Source organism: Carcharodon carcharias, chromosome 28 (genome assembly GCF_017639515.1).
Source record: "Carcharodon carcharias isolate sCarCar2 chromosome 28, sCarCar2.pri, whole genome shotgun sequence".
Lineage (NCBI taxonomy): Eukaryota > Metazoa > Chordata > Chondrichthyes > Lamniformes > Lamnidae > Carcharodon > Carcharodon carcharias.
Genome location: NC_054494.1, coordinates 36,429,949 through 36,447,681, shown reverse-complemented (window position 1 = coordinate 36,447,681; position 17,733 = coordinate 36,429,949). Strand labels below are relative to the sequence as shown.

Here is a 17,733-nt window from a genome sequence, read left to right as displayed (position 1 = left end):
CAACCCCTTATTTTTTTTTTTAAAAGTGACCCCTAGTTCTAGATTGTCCTGCAAGAGGAAACATCCCCTCCACATCCACCCTGTCAGGACCCCTCAGGATCTTAAAGCTTTCAATTAAGTCGTCTTTTACTCTTCTAAACTCCAGCAGATACAAGCCTAACTTGTCCAGCCTTTCCTCATAAGGCATCCAGCCCATTCCTGGTATTAGTCTAGTAAACCTTCTCTGAACTGCTTCTAACGCATTTACATCTTTCTTTAAATAACCCCACCAGTACTGTACACAATACTCCAAATGTGGTCTCACCAATGCCCTGTACAACTGAGGCATAAGCTCCCTACTTTTGTAATCAATCCCCCTCACAATAAATAATAACATTCTATTAGCTTTCCTAATTACCTGCACACCCGCATACTCGCCTTTTGTGATTCATGTGACTCCAGGCCCACAACAATGTGGTTGAGTCTTAAATACCCTCACAAGGGTAATTAGGGATGGGCAATAAGTGCTGGCCTAACCAGCAATGCCCACGTCCCATGAACACATATATGAAAAAAGAGAAAACACTGGAAAAACTCAGCAGGTCTGGCAGCATCTGCGGAGAGAGGTACAGAGTTAACGTTTCGAGTCTGTGTGACCCTTCTTCAGAGCTCTGAAGAAACTCCTAGTCCAAAACTAGGAGCCATAAATATGCAATCGTCACAAATACATCGAATAGGGAATTCAGGAAAACCTTCTTCATCCAGAGAGTGGAACTAGAGTAGCAGCAGGCAGAGAAGGTGGCTTAGTGGTAATGTCACTGGACTAGTAATCCAGAGGCCCAGGTTAATGCTCCGGGATATGGCTTTAAATCCCACCATGGTGGAACTTAAACTCAACTAAAATCTGGAATGTAAAACCATCAGTGATTGTTCCAAAAATCCATCTGGTTCACTAAAGCCCCCCGAGGGGAGGGGATCTGCCGTCCTTACCTGGTCTGGCCTATGTGACTCCAGACCCACAGCAAAGTGGATGATTCTCAACTGCCCTCTGAAATGGCCTTGCAAGTCACTCAGTTCAAGGGCAATTAGGGATGGGCAACACATGCTGGCCTTGACATGAAAGAATAAAAGAAAAATAAAAGTTCAGTGCAGATAGATGAGGGAAGTTAGATAAACTCGGGACAGAGAAAGGAATGGAAGGAAATGCTGACAGGATGAGATGAAGATGATTAGGAGGAGGCTCGTGTGTAGCATAAATCCTGGCATTTACCATTTTAAACACTGGACTATTTGGTCCGAACCTGTGCTATACATTCTATGTAAACACCATCAACAAAACACTAATTAAAATATCATGTACAGCATGTAATGACTATGGATGCATCCTTAATTTAGCTACGCATTGGTCTAAGAAGCAGTCGCTGCATTTCAAATTAATTGGTTGCAAGGCAGTTTAAATTACTTCGAGAGCCACAATAACATGTTAAATAAATACAAGTGTTTTTTTTTTAATTCAATCATTCCTAGAATATTCACTCCGGTTTTTAAGCTAGGCTTGGCTTGATTATTTTGCCCTCCTGAATTAAGAAGCAGATGCACGATGGTGTAATGTAACGAGCGTCCATCATCATTAATTACGCTAATTTGCCATCAGGAAGATTATGCTGAGAGAATCCCAATTTACAGGTGTGCCAGGGTCGCTCAAGCCGTCTCTGCTTGGATAGGCACGTTGACGCTGGTCTAATCCTGGATTTTCTAACGGGGTGCGAGCTAAAACCAGGCACGGGGTGCAGATGATGCACACCCATACAGCAGCACTGAGCAGGGACACTTTACAATCAAGCTTCCGTCATCAGGCGATTTCTTCAATAGAGGGAGCAGGAAATCGTGTGTTGCCACAGGGTTTAAAGGGTTGCAGCAGCTGAAATCGGCAGCATGCTCCCCTCAATTCTCGCCTCTTGTTAGGGTTGCCAACTGTGATTAAATCTATTCCTGGAAGTTTCATCACATGACTTGCCACAATGCTCCAGCCATTAGTTGGCCAACACATCCATCCTTGTGATGTACTGCCTTCCTACGTCAATTGGAAAGCAAAAAAGCTCATTACCCAATTGGAGAATACTTGACTGTCAGCCAAACAATCTTTTTTCCCCATTTTAAATATCTTGATAACTGGCAAATGGAAAAACTCAAAGAAAATGACAGGAATATTTTTCTTCATGATGATTTTTCTCCAGGGTTAAACACAGCAGTGCCCTGGAGATTGATCCTCAAATCAATCTTACCTCTTGTACATCCCCAATTTTCATCATAAAAATGAAAAATGCTGGAACTACTCAAGCTCAGGCAGCATCTGTGGTGAGAAACAGTTAATGTTTCGGGTCGAGATGACCTTTCATTGCTCCACCATTGGCATGTGTGACTTCAGCTGCTAAGGCTCTAGACTCCGGAATTCCCTCTCTAAAACCTTCTTCCGGCCTGGTCTCCCTTAACAGCCTCCTTAAAACCCATTACTTTGACCAAGCTTTTTTTTTAATCACCTGCCCTAATATCATGTTATGTGGCTCAGGGTCAGATTTTGCTTGGTAACACTCCAGTTTAACACCTTGTCAGGAAGATATAATAATTCTCAATGTTATTGGAACTTATTGCAAAATAGTGGTGTGTGTGTGTGTGTGTCTGTGTGTAACTCAATTGAATTAAAGGCAGCTGGTCTGAAGGCTTTGATGTAAACATGGTAAACATGGGGGGAATTTAGAATGTAAGGTGTAAAAGGATATTTGCATATTTAAATAAACCAGACTAGATTGTTTCAAAGGAGGGGTGAAATGTGTCACCGAGCCAGGTGAAGTTTAGAAACAGTGTGTTTATTTTTCTCAAAGATTACTGGTAAAACTTAGTGCTAAGAGATTTTTATGATCAGAAAGATAAAGTCCAAAGACATAGTGAAACAATGGGAATTTGCATTCAAAGGGGAAAATATGTATAAAGGAGTGAAGGCTGTGTGTAAGGGGAGGCATTTTTAAGATCTAACCAGTGTGAAAAGCCTTCAGCATCAATGCCTCAAGCTGCTGTTTTCAAAGAACTGAAGTTAAGAAAACTCACTTTGAATTCAGCCGGTTCAGGGTATTGTGTGTCACCCCACCTGGATCTTTTAAAATTTGTGTCTTACTGTTGCCTTAACAAAAGTATAACTGGGAGTCAGATTATTTAGGGGATTTAGAGGTTAACATAGTAGTAATTTGTAGATCTATGTATGTGTTTAAAATCATTTCTCTTATTAATAAATGTTTAATCTAGTTTTGTAAAAACCTACAAGACTTGGTGGTCTTATTGCTACTGAATTCAAGGCACGCATCTCGAAATTTATACAAATTGTAAAACAAGTTGTGGCAGTTGTCTCAAGTTTCCCTTCAGGATTTGAACAGCTCAGCATTTACTATCGGCAATGCCATAACACATCTAGAGACATTTTACTAGACAGAAGGCCCTATACAAAAGCAAGTTGTTGCTGCTGTCTAAACCTAGAGAAAAGACAGGAACAACCAACTGCCTTTACATAGTACCCTTAATGTAGTAAAATGTCTCAAGGTGCTTCACAGTAACGTTATAAGGCAAAACATGACACTGAGCTGAACTGGCGATATTAAGACAGGCAACCAAAAGCTTGGTCAAAGAGGTTTTAAGGAGGCTCTTTAAAGGAGGAGAAAGAAGTAGAGGGGTTGAAGGAGGGAATTCCAGAGCCTAGACAGCTGAAGACATGTCCACAAATGGTGGGGTGATTAAAAACCAGTGGTTGCGCAAGAGGCCAGAATTGGAGGAGTGCATAGATACCTCAGAGGGCTGTGAGCTGAAGGAGGTTACAGACATAGGGAGGGGTGAGGTCATGGAGGGATTTGAAAACAAGGATCAGAGTTTAAAAAGGACTGTTGCTTGATCGGAGGACCAATATCAGTCAGCAGACACAAGGGTGAAGGAGGCTTGGTGCGAGTTAGGATCAAAACAACACAGCAACAAGAAATTCTGCAGAAACTACTGTTGATTGAGACTGGGTTAAATGCAGATTGTCACTTGTAGGATGTGCTGACTCAGTTATTATACCTCTCTTTGGTGGCTGCACATGGTGCGTTACATCATTTATCACCAAGTTGAAGTCATCTAGAAGCAGAATGTCGATTCCTGTTGATGCAGCTATTCGAATTCCATCTGTGGGGGTGGGGAGGAACAATACAGAGTAATCAGAGCAAACAGACACCAGTGGCAGCACAACTACCAACCAAAGTAGACCTTCCATCAACACCATCCTATCCATCTACAATGCCAATCACACCACTTGTTCATTTCAACTCTTGTAAATGAGATCTGAACCATCTGTCACTCACCCTATAACAACAGTACCCACAGGGGTGAGAGTTAATCCCTGCTCAATAAATTGGGCCTATATCCTCTGGGATTTAGAAGAATGAGAGGTCATTTAATTGAATCATATAAAATTCTGATTGGGGAGACAAAGAGATTGTTTCCATTGGTCGGGGAACCTTGAACGCAGGGGGCACAGTCTCAGGATAAGGGTTTGATCATTTATGACCAAGGTGAGGAGAAATTTCTTCACTCAGAGTGTTGTGAGCCTTTGGAATTTCTATCCCAGAAGGTTGTGGATGCTTCTTTGTTGAGTGTACTCAAGGCTGAGATTGACAGATTTTTGGGGTCGCAAGCAAATCGAGGGGATGTGGGGAGCAGGCAGGAATGTGGAGTTGAGGCAGAAGATCAGCAATGGTCGCACTGAATGACGGAGGAGGCTCAAGGGGCTCAATAGTCTACCCCTGCTCCTATTTCATGTTGTGTTCAATTGCCAAAATTTGCAGAACAACTCTGGAACTGGGTGCCAACAGGGCCCTGGAGGAAAGTGCAAGGGAACTAGGAACTGAAGTTAGTAAATTTATCAGATGAGCTATAGGTCTCATCAGAAATACTGACGTCAAATTTCCATAGCATTTTCCGCAGTAGCTTAGTGATGGCATTTGTTGTAATACGAGTGTGTTAGATGTCCCAATGACAAGACCTTGGGACTTAAATATTCAAACATAAACCCTTTATTATCGATCTTTAACTATTTACAGATCCCAGGTTACTATCATGCATGGTACTGTTACCTCCATGCAGGCTGGTTCCAGAGTGTTCACTCTAGACTGTTCTCTCTATCTATTACCATATGACTCTATGCATCATACCGTGGGTGGTGATATTCGCCAGTCCCACGTGTTGACCCTTGCTCTGCCGAACACCTTTACATTACAGCAGCATTTAACAAATGGGAAGTCAACATCATTGCTCACTGTCCACTGAATCCTGAAGCAGCAAGCTTAAACTGGTGGGAGGGGTTGCAGGTTGTCTGTTCCTGGAAAGTCTTCATTTTAGTTTTAGCTTCACTTCAAGTCTTAATTTTCTTTTCGGGATCATTTTTGTAAGAAACTGAGACCCAGTTTCCGTTCGAATTTTTTGCCTTCCCAAATCTTAGTCTGTTTTTCTATTCCTCCTCTTTATTTTTTTTTTGTTCCTTGTTTTCAGGAGCTTTCCCAGATATTACAGAGTTCTGGCGGCTGTTTCACTTTTCACATCACTCACGAGGCTACAAGATAGGCTGAGAAAGAATTAATGATGGAAACAGGGGCTGTGTGTATTGTCGATTTCAATTTTCAACGCCTGTTCCACTAAATGGTGAACTACTGACCAGGTCTTGCTATAACTCTGGTGCTGCTTTGCATTTGAAACTTGACTCTAATTCTTCATCTTGAAATTTAGCTTCCATCTTGAGCAAGGGTTAGATTTTCCAATTAACATCTGTGAATGAAGATTTGAGTTCTAACTTGAATTTAGCAAAGGTTCAATAATATGTTCCTCAATGACTATTTTTGCCCCCCACCCCCCACTCCCCGGATTAAATCAGTGTGCAGGCTCGGTTCCAAGTCTACATACAGTACCTGGGGTGTAGATGGCGACTCGATCGATGCCTTTATCCTCTGCCTGCAGCTGCTTTAGGAAGACGCCTACCGAGTCGGAGATGGGCCGGAGGGTGAACTGGCAACGCTCTCGCCGCGATGGTAGGTTCAAGGAGAGCACGGGTAACCCGTTCTGGTAAACAACATTTACATCTGCACCAAGAGAGGGGGAAAGAGAGAGAAAGAATGAACACAGAGTGAGGATTCATTCATTCAGTTAGGGCAAGGTTGTGCTGAAGAATACCTTCTCAGGAAGACACCAATTCAACTTAGCCTCCATGTTCTCGCCCCCTTCCCTGTCTCTGTCATCTCCTCCAGCCCCACATCCCTCCAATTCCGGCTTCTTGTGCATCCCCAGTTTTAATCGCTTCACCACTGGTTGTGCCTTCAGCTGCCTGGGCCCTAAGCCTCTCCGTCTCTCTCCTCCTGCTCTGACCTGCCCTGAAAACCCATCTCCCAGATCAACGTTTTGGTTACCTGTGCTAATAACGCTCCTGTGAAGCACCTTGGGCTGTTTTATTACATTAAGCACGCTATATAAATGCAAATTGTTGTTGTTGACAACTCGAAAGCACAAAAATAAGAGGAGTAGGCCATTCGGCCCCTCCAGCCTGACTCATCGCATTGATGTTTGCGCGATCAGATCATAAGTTTTCGACACCAATCTGTTACAGTGATTTACTCCGAAATGTCGTGGCATTAATCCAAGGGATAGGCACCAACATGAAAGCAATAGGGAAGAAATGTTGGGTAAGTCAACCAGGTTGGTTCAAACACCCTGGGCCTGGTGGATTTGTGTCATCAGTGCAGAAAGGGAAGTGGGGATGGAGTGATGGAGAAAGGTGGAAAGGTCAGCTGGGGGAAGTAAATAAACCACCTGCTAGAGAAGAGATTTGGTCCCCAACATCTCCTGGAGAGACAGTGGGAAGCCGGACAAACATTTGCTCTATCGTGCAAGTGGCGGGGGTTTTGTCAGGCCCACAGAAATCTCACCTACCGGTGGAAAAGCCTCAATGGAATCAAGTGCCCACAATTGGCCGTTGTCAGGTCTTCCCCATGTCTGAGGTTCCAGGTGGCGGAGGTCCAGAGGCTGGACCAATGAGAGCAGCAGCTGCTGATGGCACTGCACCCACACGAGGCCCAGGATCGTGGAGGGGCTACAGGTGAGTGAAGGTGAGATAGGGGACGCAGGGAAGGTGTATTTGGGGCTGGGGAGGTGGGGGGGAGGGATTGGAGGCAAGGACAGAGATATGGCTTTCAATGCCTCTCTGCCCAGGGAGCCACTGACAAACCCAACAGGTTTAGCTGCGTGACCCATGCGGCTTAACCATTTGATCCCTAAGCCACATTGTGTTGGGCTCGGGGTAATGGGTGTCAATTGGCTCAATAGTGATCCTAATCAACATCCCACTGGTCAGGAATCCTGCATCAGTCCCTTCCGCCCTCCAACTTAAATCGAGGAGGTTTTGCCACCATCGGGAGACTGACGCGGGGCCTCCCCCTCAACTCAGTGAGCCTGACTGCCATCGCTCCCGCTGTGAAGGGGTTAAATCCCGTCCTTTGTGTCTAGGATCTTGCAATTCGAGATGCCTGCACAATGTGACCATGACAATGGTCAGTGAATCCTGAGACAAGAGGCATGTTGCTGAAGCCCAAATTTCAAAGCAAAGTCTACTATTAGATGTGATTCTGCGATTGGACAGCATTGGCTGAACAATCCTGAGTGTGCTATTGGCTACACTGACAACCGATTTAAGGTAATGAGTTGAACTTGTAATGTAGCTCCTTTACACTCGATAGAAGCGACACACATTCACACACAGGAACCCGTTCTTTGCAAACGAAAACAATATATTCAAGCCTTGCACCTTTTTTGAATTACCCGGGAGCTTGGGGATCCTACTGTTTCTCATTGCTTTCTCCATGGCAATGCCTTGGCGAGAGTTGACTTGCCAACTAATCAGCATCCTCTTCTCCTGTAGTTCAAACTGCTGTGATCGTTTGAAATTTGGCATTCTTGCACATGTTCTGATGAGTGCAAGACGAAAAGCTTCAGCAACGTGCCTCTCTCTTCAGCAATGTGCAAGTTCTGTACAACCAAACGACTGTCAGTCAATCCTGTTCAGTGCATCTGACCTGCTGCACAACACTGTACAACTGAATGAGACACCACGGCCAGAGTGGGGCAGCCTGGCAGATCCTACTGGCGATCGAAGAGTAAGCAGATTGGCAGTGATCAGAGGAATGACTGTGGGGGTGCGGCAGTGGGCTGTTGGTTCTTTCCGGATGGTTCATCTGGAATGAACCTAATGGCATCCCACCATCAATCTTATGAGGGAAAAGTGACTCAGATACACCCACCAGCACATTGCCTGGTAGCCAATTCTAGCACTCAAAGCAAATTAGAAGGTTCTGGAGACACCAGGAGCCAAACCCAACTAATATTCGTCTTCCATTTTGGTTCAACTCTTGAGATTGGCATTCGGGAGCGCTGAATCCCATTGAGCCAATTGGCAGCCAGCTCGAGCAGACGGTCTGAAGAGATCTTCTAGGCCTATGGATCTTGAAGTTGCTTATTGCCAAACTAAAACACAGCTTATCCCAGGCAGATAGGCTGGATGGATGGATGGATAGTTATAGATATTGAAGAAAAACTTTCTTCAGCCATAGCTGTGTTGTTAAACTGAGGCCCCGTCTGCCATTCCAACTGACTGTTCAATGTCCTATGGAATAAATAGAAGATGAGCAGTCTAATCTGAATGTCCTGACCCACAGTTTTCCCTCAGCCAATTAATAAAATGGGGAATATAAAGCTATTCTCAGTAATGGTGACCATGAAACTATCATCGATTGTCGTAAAGACCCAGCTGCTTCACTAGTGCCCCTAGGGAAGGAAATCTGCCATTCTTACCTGATCTGGCCTACATGTGACTCCAGACCCACAGCAACGAGGCTGACTCTTAACTGCTCTCTGAAATGGCCCCGCAAGCCATTCAGCAGTTCAAGGCGGCAGCTCACCACCACCTTCTCAAGGGCAATTAGGGATGGGCAATAAATGTTGGCCTAGCCAGCGAATCCCACATCCCATAAATGTATTTTAAAAAAGCCCCTCAGGTAGTACCTAAACGCTAGCACTGCGGGTGTTACCCGCACTAGGTGGACTGCAGCAGCTCACAAAGGCAGTTCACCACCACCTTTTCAAGGGCAATGAGGAAAGGGCAACAAAACTGGCCTAGTCAGCGATGCCTACAGCCAATAACAAACATTTTTAGAAAATATTACAGCCAGGCAGCCTGGTTTTGGGAGAACGTTGGGAGCTTTGTGCTTTACATAGATGGCAGCTCAGCAGCCCAAACCTATCAAACACATTAAAAGATGGTCGCCCTGCTCCAACCCATCTCCAGAGGACAGGCACCAAGCTGAATCCCACACTGAGCATGAATATGCAGGCGCAGTCTGGCAGTCTTCCTGTCACAGGCCCTTAGCAAAGCTTCACTTCTTCAGACAGGGACTTGGCTTCTCTCCAAGCTGCACCTCTTTCAGGACATGGCAAGCAGCTGACTGCATCTGATGCATTTTACATAACTTCAATACGTGTAACAACACTTTTCTCCCTGCTTGAGGCAGTAGTCGAAAGGCCAGTATGCACAAGGCTGTGCTCCCAGCTCATGCCATCACTGAGCAGAGTGATCAGATCAGGATCACTGGGCAAAGGTGTGAAAGGACACAAGAGTGAAAATGAAACAGGTTCCCCATTGATGCTGTCGAACCACAATAAATTCTGGTCACATTTATGATGCAAATAAACTGTGGGAGTGTCGTTTAAATTGGAATATCTGCCTCTCCACCCCTCCCCGGTGGCAGAGATCTCAGATTGAAAAGTCAACTTGTTCAAAACTGAGAGAGCCCTAGCCTGATCCTGAGGGTCCCAGTTTGGATTACAGCAGGAGAGCTGTTGCTATACAATGGGGCAAAGCCACACTCCCAGGATTCCAGCTGGCTGCTAGCTGGCACCAGTGAGGCAGAGGCCACCTTCCCGCCCTGTTTCAGAGTGATGCCCAAACTCTACTTGGTTACACTCACACGGCATAACCATGACTCAGGGCACCCATGAACCAGCACCCACCTCGACCACATGGCAAATCCCATTGTTGCCATGCCAATGGCTACCTCCTCATCTAAACCGATCAACCCATGGTTGACTTCTAGACTGTATGTGTGTGTGTTGGGGGATTGGGGTGGGGGTTGTATTCCCATCTTCCAAATCCAAGTGTCCAAATGCGACCACTTCCTGCCCTCCTTCACAGCCTTTATTATAAAATTAACAATTGCAAGGTTTCAAGCTCCAGTTTATCGTCCACCTCGACCACAACAACAGTGAAAACAGTGGAGAATGTCTCTTGGTTGCAAAACATTCGCCCTTTAATCAGGACCCTGGAGAAATCACCAAGCAGATATCCCTCCTGCACTCCCATTTCTGCAATTGTTGCTGCCTTAATCTCTGACGCCATTTAAAACAAGGTTTCCCATGGTAGGGTCAAAAAGCTTAATTCTGTTTTCCCTCCATAATGACAAGAGCGAGCTCTGAAGAGGCTGACGAGACCCACTGCTTGGAAAAAGGTGCCCATTCAGCCCTCGAGCCTGCTCCATGCCATTCAATGGAATCATGGATAATCTGGAACCTAACTTCATATACTCGCCTCTGCCCCATATCCCTTAATAAAACCTATCAATCATAGATTTAATGATCCAATGTCAACTGTCAGTTGTTCTTTTTTATTTACTGGGTGTGGGCATCGCTGGCTGGGCCAGCATTTATTGCCCATCCCTAATTGCCCTTGAGAAGATGGTGGTGAGCTGCCTTTTTTGAACCACTGAGTCTCTGTGGTGTAGGTACACCCACGAGTGCTGTTAGGGAGAGGGTTCCAGGATTTTGACCCAACGACAATGAAGGAGTGGCGATATATTTCCAAATCAGGATGGTGAATGGCTTGCAGGGGAACTTCTTGGGGGTGGTGCTCCCATGTATCTACTACCCTTGTCCTTCTAGATGGTAGTGGTCATGGGTTTGGAAGGTGCTGTCTCAAGAGCTTTGGTGAGTTTCTGCCGTGCATCGAGAGAGATGGTACACACTGTTGCCACTGTTCCTGGGAGAGAGTTCTAAACTTCCACCACCCATTGCATATAAAAGTATTTCAAAACTTAACGCTTGAAAAGTTTGGCTCTAGTTTTAGATTGTGTCTCCTCATCCTAGGCTCCCCAATCAGTGGAAACAGCTTTTCTCCAGCTGTTCCCATCAGTTCCCCTTATCCTGAAAATCAAATCATCTTTTAACTTCCTAAATTCCCCAAAACACAACCCTAGTTTGTATAATCTTACAATTTAACCAATTGGAGTTCAGATACCATTCTGGCAAACTAGTCTGCACTCCCTCCAAGGCCAATTGCATCCTATCTAAGGTGCAATGCTCAGAGCTCCAGGTATAGTCTAAGCAGGGCTTTGTATAACTGAAGCATGGTTTCTAACCCCTTGGATGTTAATCCTCTAGACATGAAGGCCTGCATTCCATTAGCCTTTTTGATTATTTTCGTTGCTGGTCTGACAGTTTAACAATGTACATGACTACAAGAGCAGGTTAGAGGCTGGGAGTTCTGTGGCAAATAACTCACTTCCTGACTCCCCAAAGCCTGTTCACCATCTACAAGGGGTAAAAGTCAAGAGTATGTTGGAATACTCTCCACTTGTCTGGGTGAGTGCAGCTCCAACAACATTAAAGAAGCTTGACACCATTCAGGACAAAGCAGCCCACTTGATTGGCACCCCATCCACAATAAACATTCACTCCAGTCACCACCAACTCTCAGTGGCAGCAGAGTGCTTCATCTACAAGATGCACTGCAACAACTCACCACGGCTCCTTTGACAGTACCTTCCAAACCCAAGATCTCTACCATTTAGAATCACAGAGCACCGCAGAATCTTAATGGCACAGGAAGAGGCCAATCGGCCCATCATGTCTGCACCGGCTCTCCAATTGAGCAACATGACCTAGAGCCATTGCCCTGCCTTTTCCCCGTACCCTTGCACATTGTTGCCATTCAAATAATCATCTAATGCTCTCTTGAATACCCCGATTGAACCTGCCTCCACCACACTTCCAGCTAGTTGCTTTCCAGACCCGAACCACTCATCGTGTGAAAAAGTTTTTTTCTCACATCACGTTTGTTTCTTTTGCAAATCACAGAAGGGAAAAGGCAGCAGACACATGGGAACACCATCACCTGGTAGTTTCCCTCCAAGCCACAAACCACTCTGACTTGGAAATATATCTTTGTTCCTTCATCGTCATTGGGAGTGATCCTGGAACTTACTGACTAACAGCACCGTGGGTGTGCCTGCACCACATGGACTGCAGTGGTTCAAGGCGGCGGCTCACCACCATCTTCAAGGGCAATTAGGATGGGGAACATATGCTGGCCTAGTCAAGCAACGCCCACATCTTGTGAAAGAATTAAAAAAGAGGACCCCCAAGTTCCTTTGGACTCCGCTATTTCTAGCTTTAGGCAAGGGAGAAACCCTCCAGTTGCTGGCAGAAATGACAGAAACCAGCTATAGCTCAACATAAATATTACAGCAACGTTTGCAATAGATACCAGATACTGTGATGAAAGTAGCTATGAACAGGCCCTCAGTCTGTGTAAACGTCGCTTTGAGGAGCACTCCACACAGCCTGGCTGGGAGGGAAAGAAATATTTCTAGTCCGCTGAACTTGGCAACGAACCCTGTCAGCTGGAGCAGTAAAATGGATAACTTCCGGTCCTCCTTTATGTAGATTTGGTCATCAGACGTGAGAGAACCGCCGGATAGACTCCACACTGTGTCCCCACACCATTTTCTCCCGGTCACCCCCACTCCGAGGAAAGCGTCTGGTTTCTTATAGCATCCCAGCAGGTCCCAGGGCGAGTCAGAGCCAACAGGCATCGGCTTTCCAAACCCATAATTCCTCCCATTCTGTGACATCCGCCATCTGGGGAAGACAGCGGTGTAGTGGTGATGTCATTGGACTAGTAATCCAGAGGCCCAGGTTAATGCTCAGGAGACACGGGTTCAAATCCCATCATGGCGGCTGGTGGAATTTAAGCTTAATGAATAAAATCTGGAATTGAAAGTAAGGGTGACCATGAAAATATCATCGTTGTAAAACCCATCTGGTTCGCTAATGCCCTTTCAAGAAGGAAATCTGCCTTCCTTATCCGGTCTGGCCTACACACGACTCCAGACCCACAGCAACGTGGTTAACTCTTAGAAACAAGGAAAATCGGAGCAGGTATAGGCCATTTGGCTCTTCGCGCTTGCTCCGCCATTCAATATGATCATGATTCTTAACTGCCGTCCAGGGCAATTAGGGATGGGCAACAAATGCCGGCCTGGTCAGCGGCGTCCACATTCCACGAACGAAGGAAGAAAAAAAATAGAACAAGTTACAAACGTCTGGAAGCTGGAATGCCCAAACTACTGTCTTTGGGATATCACTTAAATGAACGTTCCTATTAACAACCTGTATACTTGTATTTATATAACATTCAAGGTGCCTCACAGGAGCAATATCAGGCTAATTTAACACTGAGCCACATAGAAACGTATTAGGGCAGATGACTAAATGCTTGGTCAAAGAGGTGGGTAAGAAGTATCTTAAAAGGAGGAGAGAGTTAAGCGAGGCAGCTCAAGAGGGCCTAGGCAGCTGAATTCACACCATCAACGGCAAAGATGAAAATCAAGGTTGAGCAAAAGTCGGATTTGGAGGGGAGCAGAGATCTTGGAGCATTGTAGGATCTGGAGGAGCTTACACACGTTATTCACGTTGGCCATTAAGGGGAATTTAGGAACTGATTTGGTGCTGAGTTAGGGCGTTTCCTTCAGTTAGGGAGTGGAGCAAAGAAAAGACTACTCCCAAACCTCTGGGTCCATGAAAGTTGAAACAGATGTGGAGAAGCTGAAACAGAGTTGGTGGAATTCATGGTCAGCAATCTGAAACAAGCCAATGTGAAGAGTATTCACTACATTTTCACTATTCCCTGAAATTTTCAGATTTTTTTTTTAAGATGTGCCATGCCACTTGGTTCCAAATTCCGACCAATGGACAATCCCAATTTCAAGCACTGAAACCGCTTTGCGATTTGGATTTTAGAAGTTATTGCTCATTAATCTCTCTCCATATGGACGCATTCCCCAAATGCCTGCATTTTTAACAGCAACTGCTCTGTAATTACATCCTCTTGTCAGTAGAGGAGCCTATGGCAGGACAGTGCAATTACAACATAGGAAATAGGAGCAGGGATAGGCCATTCAGCCCTTCAAGCCTGCCGATGACCAGTTTGTCACTCCAATTTCCACTATAAATGTGCATATAGGAATTAATAATGCAATTATCAATGGTTGCCTTTCAGATAGGGACTGATTACATCTGCCCACTTGGTCCAATTATCCGCAAACTCAACTGAGCACATTATCCTTGTCTGGACTCCATCACTAAAAGTTACATGTATTCCTTCCACAATGTGCAATGCCATGGGAGATGGGTTAGTGTACATAAAGGAGGAAGCAAATGACTTGCATTTGTACAGTGCCTTCTGCCATCTCAGGATGTCCCAAAAATAGCTCTACAGCCACTCGAATATATCTGAAGCTAGCCACTGCTGCAGCATAGGATACACAGCAGCCAATTTGTGCACAGATAGATACCACAAACAGCAACATAATAAGGACCAGGTAGTTTGTGTCCAGTGGTTTGGTCGATGGATAAACATTGGCCAGGACACCAGGGAGATCTCCCCTGCTCCTCTTGAAAATAGTGCCATGGGATCTTTTAGGTCCATTTGCAGGGGCAAACAGGGATCACTTTGCCATCTCATCTGGAAGGTGGCACCTCCGACAGTGCAGCACTCCTTCAGTACTGCACTGGTGCATCGGCCAAGATTTTGCCCTTAAAGCTCTAGAGTGGCACTTGAAACCAGAACCTTCTGAGTTAGTACAGAATAACCTCAGCCTGGGCTGTAAATTTCCAATGCTTTTATACAAAAAAAAAGAAGAGGAGGTGGTCTGTTATCCTACAGAGGACAGGCTGCAGTAATAGGAGTGCCAGGTGCTGTAAGTGGGGAGAGGTGATGTGAAATCACCAGGCGAACTCATCAGGCAGTCTGCGATAAATTAAGGCAGAAATCAATTGCCTGCTCCTCCAACCACATACAAATCAGAGGAGCCATGAGAATTGGTGCTGAGGTAAATCCATCTTCATTCGCTGGCCTCTCAGTTCAGACAGTTTACTGACAGCATGTGAAATATCGTAAAAAAACTCAGGCATCTTGCAACACTGTGGATGGATGTGGGATTATCTGCAAAGGAGGCTCCCTTTGGTTTCTGATTACTGAGCTGGTCATTTATGATCAGATTGTGCTGGAGTCTGAGCAACTTACCTCCTTCCTCAAGTGCTCCTCATCTGCAGATCTGCAGGCTACTGAGCAGCAGCTTCAGTGGGCAGAGGGTATGAGGAGGGCAGCAAAATGATGATCAAAGAGTTGAATCGGGTTCCTAAATCCCACGAGGTGGCAGGACCGAGGAATTTTGGGAAGGAGCCTGAGGGACGGGGATTGGGGGGGGTGGCAGCAGCAGTTAAAGGTACAGATCAGCCACAATCTAATTAAACGGCAGAGAAAACTCAGGGGAGCTCAATGGCCTTGTCCTGCTTCTGTGAACACAACCAAGCTAGAATTCTCTCAAGTATGATACGATGGAAGCAATGCGTCAAGGACGGGGTCAAATAATGGGGGGAGGAGGAAAACAGCACGAATGAACTAAACACAAGAGGGATGGTATTCAAACCCCTCCATGGCCTCAGCCCTCCCTATCTCTCTAACTTCTTCCAGCCCTACAGCCCTCAGCTCTGGCTTCTACATCGCAAACTCCTTTAGATTCAGCACTGATGGCCGTGCCTTCAGCTATTGAGGCCTCTGGCCCCGCATTTCCTTCTTAAATCTTTCTGCTTCTCTCTCCTCCCTCGCGACTTTGCTTAAAGTCTACGTCTAATGTACAACCTCCACCTTTGTGTCAATTTTGTGCCTGATTACACTCTGATAAAATGCCTTTTGCTCTATTAAGGCGCTGCATAAATGCCAGGTCTTGTGACTGTCATAAAAATATAATAATTCTCATAATATTATTGTGATTAACTGAAAAAGAGGGTTAATAGTGAGGTTTGAATAGTTTGTGTGTGTGTGTGTGTGTGTGTGTGTGTGTGTGTGTGTGTGTGTGTGTGTGTGTGTGTGTGTGAGAGAGTGAGAGAGAGAGATTTAATTGAATTGGAGACAGCTGGTCTGGAGGCTTCGAGTTATCAGAAAGAAGCTAGGTTTGAAATACTAAATGTGTAAACATGGCTGACGTTTTAGAATGTGAGGTGCAAGGAAAATTTGTATTTTTAGATAAATTACGTTAGTTTGAATTTCAAAAAGATGGTAAGATATTACATCAAGCCAGAAGGCACTAAGCCAAACAGTGCGTTTATTTCTCCCAAAGGTTACTGATAAAATTAGTACTGTGAAAAGATTTGTATCATGAGAAAGGTAAAGTTCCAAAGGCATATTGGAACAATGGAATTTGCATTAAAAAGGGAGAAACATGTATAAAGGAGATGAGGCTGTGTGTCAGAGGAGAGAAGGCATTCTAAGGTCTAACAACTGTGAAAAGCCTCCAGCCTCTGTGCATCAAGTAGCTGTCTATAGAAACCGAAGCTAAGAAAATTCACTTTGAATATCACTGTCCAGGGTTGCTTTGTGTTGCTTTGCCTGGGTCTGTTTAAATCTATTTACTGTTGCCTTAACGGAGGTGTAACGGGGAGCCGGCTTAATTAGGGGTTTTAGGAGTTTATTATAGTAGTAATTTGTAGGCCTATGTATGTGCTTGAAATCTTTTCTTCTGTCAATAAATGTTTAATTTCGGTTTCTAAAAACATCTTAAGTCGTGGTTGTCTTATTACTTCTGAATTCAGGGCATGCATCTCGAAATAAAATACAAATTGCAAAACAGTTGTGACCACGTGATCAAGTTTCCCTCGTGGATTTGATCCAGCTGGCACACCTCATCTGCCACGTCATAACATGGCCCAGTGGGTCGCATCCCTACCTCTGAGCCAGGAGGTCTGGGTTCGAGCCCCACCCTGGAAAATTGATACCCAAGGAAGGTGAGTTCATAATCAGGCCAAACAGGTTGCTATCGATCTGCAAATCCTCCCGACACACGTCAATGGCAGGCGGTGAGAGCGGGAGGTATTCCTGGTCAGCTATATGATGCAAAGAACACTGGAGCCTCCACCCTCAGTTTAGGCTACAGCAGGCATGTTACCACAGCATTGCGGGCTCTTTGGAGGGGGATGGCTGGCATGGATCAGATTGGTGCCTCGAGCACAGGGTTCAATTCTGAGAACATGAGGTTCGATTCCCATTCTGGCTGGGGTGGATTTGGGAACTACCCCCCACTGCCCTACCTGTGATGGAGGTCATGTGCTGTGGGTCGGACCTGCCTTTGTTCAGGGAACTGAAGATGATGATGATATAAATGCAAGCTGTTGCTGCCAGTTGAGGTATTAAGCTGTGGGTAGAACACGCTCGCCTCTGAGCCCCAAGATTCCAGGTTCAATTCCCACGCCAGGATCCGAGGGCAAAACTCAAGGCTGACACTCCAGTGCAGCACTGAGGAAGCGCTG

The 17,733-nt window shown here is 45.4% G+C and overlaps 1 protein-coding gene across 3 annotated transcripts in view; it reads right to left on the bottom strand.

The window, feature by feature from the left end:
* mcu (mitochondrial calcium uniporter) overlaps positions 1-17,733 on the bottom strand; it is a 142,018-nt gene that overhangs the window by 12,730 nt on the left and 111,555 nt on the right. For all 3 annotated transcript variants that reach the window (XM_041176282.1, XM_041176284.1, XM_041176283.1), the window contains 2 exons: positions 5,961-6,131; positions 4,081-4,185 (listed from right to left, as the gene is read on the bottom strand). In XM_041176282.1, the coding sequence (XP_041032216.1) occupies positions 4,081-4,185; positions 5,961-6,131 (276 nt within the window). The remainder of the gene's footprint in view (positions 1-4,080; positions 4,186-5,960; positions 6,132-17,733) is intronic.